Consider the following 4,353-nt stretch of genomic DNA (forward strand, 5'->3'; position numbering starts at 1 on the left):
TTTCACCATCTTGGCCAGGCTGGTCTTGAACTCCTGACCTCGTGATCCACCCACCTCAGCTTCCCAAAGTGCTGGAATTATAGGCATGAGCCACCGTGCCTGGACTCCTTCCCTTTTGTTTCTCTCTCCCTCCCTTCCTTCCTTCCTTCCTCCCCCTCCCCCTCCTCCTTTCCTCTCCTTCCCTCTCTCTCCTCTGTCCAACATTTTTATTGAGAACTTTTCTGTGTCAAGCAGTTGCAGGCACTGAAGCACACAGCCTCATGCAGACTTGCCCACTGTGAGCTGACCTGCAGCGACCAAACGAACCCCGTTTGTGCACCCTCCTCTCCTGGCCTTTGTGGCCTCCTTGACTAACATGGGCTCTCTTGTCCCCCTGCCTTGGTACAGGCCCAGTTTGAACTGGCCTTTGTCGTCCGCTACAAGCCTGATGAACAGCCCTCACTGATGCCACACCATGATGCCTCCACCTTTACCATCAACATCGCCCTGAACCGAGTCGGGGTGGACTACGAGGTAAGCAGGAACCAGCCGGGGTCAAGGGGCCAGCAGTGGGTTTGAGGAGGGCTGGCTGGGGAGAGCCTTCAGGGTGGTTGAAGCAGAGGGCCCTGGGTAGCCAGCACCAGAGAACCAGAAAAAAAGGGTATGGGCCCGTGGGAGGGCTTCCTGGAAGGGGTCACGATCCAGTAGGAGGGAGGAGCCAGGCTCCTAAGCTACCATTTTAAGAGATTTTTGGGCTGGGCATGGTGGCTCATGCCTGTAATCCCAGCAGTTTGGGAGGCCGAGGCAGGCAGATCACTTGAGTCCAGGAGTTTGAGATCAGCCTGGCCAACATGAGGAAACCCCATCTCTACTAAAAATACAAAAATTAGCTGGGCGTGGTGGCATCTGCCTGTAGTCCCAGCTACTAGGGAGGCTGAGGCAGGAGAATTACTTGAACCCAAGAGGTGGAGGTTGTAGTGAGCCAATATCGTGACACTGCACTCCAGCCTGGGCAACAGAGTGAGACTCTGTCTCCTAAAAACAAAAAAGAGGTTTTTTTGACTTAGCCCTGGGCTGGGCGCTATGAAGAACACTCATAAAAACAGCTATAATCTTTTTCTTTTTTTTTTTTTTTTGAGACAGGGTCTCGCTCTGTCACCCAGGCTGGAGTGCAGTGGCAGGATCACAGTTCACTGCAGCCTCCACCTCCTGGGCCCAAGCAATCCTCCCACCTCAGCCTCCCAAGTAGTTGGGACCACAGGTGTGCGCCACCTTGCCCATCTAGTTTTTTTTCTTGTTTGCAGAGATGGGGTTTTACTATGTTGCTGAGGCTGGAGCTATAATTTTTTGAGCTTACAACATATCAGGCATCCCTGATCCAAGGATTCTCAACCAGGAGCAATTGTGCCCTCCAAGGGACACTGGAGACAGATTTGGTGGTTATGGCTGTGAGGGGCTGCTGGCATCTACTGGGTAGAAGTCAGCAGTACCCAGGGCAGCTTCCACAGCTAAGTGTCTATAGTGGTGAGGCTGGGAAACTCAGTCCTCAGCTCTTATTTGTAACATGTTTCTCACAACCCTGTTCTGTTTAACCCCCATTTTACAGAAGGGGAAACTGAAGCTCAGGTTGCTCACAGTTAGTCAAGAGTTGGGGTGGCCGGGTGCGGTACCTCACGCCTGTAATCCCAGCACTTTGCGAGGCTGAGGCGGGTAGATCACAAGGTCAGGAGATCGAAACCATCCTGGCCAACCTGGTGAAACCCTGTCTCTATTAAAAATACAAAAAATTAGCTGAGTGCAGTGGTGCGTGCCTGTGATCCCAGCTACTCAGGAGGCTGAGGCATGAGAATCACTTGAACCTGGGAGGTGGAGGTTGCAGTGAGCCGAGATCATGCCACTGCACTCCAGCCTGGCAACAGAGTGAGACTCGGTCTCAGAAAAAGAAAAGAGAATGGAGGTGACATTTGCCCAGGGCTGCCTGACTCCAAAGCCAGAGCTCTTGATCATTTATTCTTTGTTTTTGAGACAGAGTCTTATTCTGTCACCCAGGTGCCCAGGCAGGAGTGTAGTGGCATGATCTCAGGGCTCACTGCAGCCTCTGCCTCCCAGGTTCAAGTGATTCTGCCTCAGCCTCCCGAATAGCTGGGATTACAGGTGCACACCGCTATGCCCAGCTGGTTTTTGTATTTTTAGTACAGATGGGTTTTACCATGTTGCCCAGGCTGGTCTTGAACTCCTGACCTCAGGTGATCCACCCACCTTGGCCTTCCAAAGTGCTGGGATTATAGGCATGGCCACTGTGCCCGGCCTCTACTCTTTATTTAGTGTCTTCCTTAGGCAGCTTGTGGCATCCCCAGGCCAGCAGTGCTGAGGGCCACTTGGCCGTGACATACTGGAGAACAGACAGGCAGGGGGCAGCGGGGAAAGGGCACTGATGCTTTCTGTCCCCCAGGGCGGGGGCTGTCGGTTCCTGCGATACAACTGCTCCGTCCGAGCCCCGAGAAAGGGCTGGACCCTCATGCACCCTGGACGACTCACACATTACCACGAGGGGCTCCCCACCACCAGGGGCACCCGCTACATCGCAGTCTCCTTTGTCGATCCCTAATTGGCCAGGCCTGGCCCCCTGGGACCTTTCTTCCTTGCCAACAACCACTGCTCAGCAGCCTCTGGGATCTTGGAGTCCCAGGGAACCCAGTCCAGCCTCCTGGCTCTTGACTTCCATTGCTCTTGGAACCACCAATCAGAGAGATTCCTGCAGACTAAAGGCGGGACACACCTCCATGGCTGGGGCTCTCCGTGGTGCTCTGGACCCAGCACTTGGAGACACCATTCACTTTTACTGCTTTGTAGTGACTCGTCCTCTCCAACCTGTCTTCCTGAAAAACCACATCCCCCTACCTCCACCTCTTCCATGGGGTGAGACTTGACAGAACAGGGGCTTCCCTAAGTTGCCCAGAAAGACTCTCTGGGTGAGAAGCCACGGCCAGAGCTTCTCCCAGGCACAGCTGTAGCACCAGGGACTTCTGCTTCAAGTTTTGGGATAAAGACACCTGGATGACACCCAAGTGGCCGCACTGAGTCTGGGACTTCTGACTCCATGGCTGGTCATGAGAGCAAACCGTAGTCCGCTGGAGATGGTGACTCCAGAGAACCTTTTGGGAGACAGAAGAGGCATCTGTGCACAGCTGAATCCTCCACTTGCCTGGGGGGAGGGGAATGACAGATCCACACACTGCACTGGGTCATCCTGTCCTGGATGCCTCTGGACAGAGGGACAAACTGTCAGAAACTGGAGAGTTTCTATTAAAGGTCATTTAAACCACTGAAGGGAAGATGCTCTGGACGAGTGGGTGTGCGTGTGAGTTGGTATGAGTGTCTATAGGGAGGGGTTTTAAAAGCCCTCTTTTTTTTTTTTTTTAAAGACAGAGTCTTGCTCTGCCACCCAGGCTGGAGAGCAGTGGTATGATCTTGGCTCACTGCAACCTCCGCCTCCCAGGTTCAAGCGATTCTCCTGCCTCAGCCTCCTGAGTAGCTGGGATTGCAGATGCGTGCCACCACACCCAGCTAATTTAAAAAATATTTTTAATAGGGATGAGGTTTCACCATGTTGGTCAGACTGGTCTCGAACTCCTGACCACGTGATCTGCCCACCTCTGCCTTCCAGAGTGCTGGGATTACAGGTGTGAGCCACTGCATCCAGCCAAGAGTCCTCTTTTAAGAGCCTTTAAGAAAGGCTATGCTGGCTAGGCATGGTGGCTCAGGCCTGTAATCCCAGCACATTGGGAGGCCATGGGAGGTGGATCACTTGAGGCCAGGAATCCAAAACCAGCCTGGCCAACATGGTAAAACCGCATCTCTACTAAAAATATAAAAATTAGCTGGGCATGGTGGCACATGCCTGTAGTCACAACTATTTGGGAGCCTGAGACAGGATAATCGCTTGAACCCAGGAGGCGGAGGTTGCAGTGAGCCAAGATTGCACCACTGCACTCCAGCCTGGGCAACAGAGCAAGACTGTCTCCGAAAAAAGGAAAGAAAAAGGAGGCTGGGCATGGTGGCTCATGCCTGTGTTCCCAGCACTCTGGGAGGCCGAGGCGGGCGGATCAAAAGGTCAAAAGATCGAGACCATCCTGGCCAATATGGTGAAACCCCATCTCTATTAAAATACAAAAATTAGCTGGGCATGGTGGCGCGCACCTCTAGTCCCAGCTACTTCAGGAGGCTGAGGCAGGAGAATTGCTTGAACCCGGGAGGCAGAGGTTGCAGTGAGCCAAGATGTCGCCACTGCGCTTCAGCCTGGTGCCTGGTGACAGAGCAAGACTCTGTCTCAAAAAAAAAGGAAAGAAAAAAGAAAGGCCATGCTAGCAGAAA

At 53.2% G+C, this 4,353-nt stretch overlaps 1 protein-coding gene across 1 annotated transcript; it reads left to right on the forward strand.

The window, feature by feature from the left end:
- Positions 1 to 244: 244 nt before the first annotated feature.
- LOC116547501 (procollagen-lysine,2-oxoglutarate 5-dioxygenase 1-like) lies at positions 245 to 3,309 on the forward strand. Its single transcript, XM_032273444.1, has 2 exons — positions 245 to 513; positions 2,432 to 3,309. Exons 1-2 carry the CDS (start codon positions 445 to 447, stop codon positions 2,585 to 2,587), a joined length of 225 nt encoding a protein of 74 aa, XP_032129335.1. The 5' UTR covers positions 245 to 444; the 3' UTR covers positions 2,588 to 3,309.
- The last annotated feature ends 1,044 nt before the right edge of the window (positions 3,310 to 4,353 follow it).

The sequence above is a fragment of the Sapajus apella genome, unplaced genomic scaffold, assembly GCF_009761245.1.
Source record: "Sapajus apella isolate SASKATOON/1434 unplaced genomic scaffold, GSC_monkey_1.0 scaffold3380, whole genome shotgun sequence".
Classification (NCBI taxonomy): domain Eukaryota; kingdom Metazoa; phylum Chordata; class Mammalia; order Primates; family Cebidae; genus Sapajus; species Sapajus apella.

Excerpts from the sequence above, each read along its gene's own strand:
- LOC116547501 (XM_032273444.1), top strand. The coding sequence starts at position 445 with ATGCCACACCATGATGCCTCCACCTTTACCATCAACATCGCCCTGAAC. Across the intron at positions 514-2,431 it reads GAGTCGGGGTGGACTACGAG|GGCGGGGGCTGTCGGTTCCT; the intron begins GTAAGCAGGAAC and ends TCTGTCCCCCAG.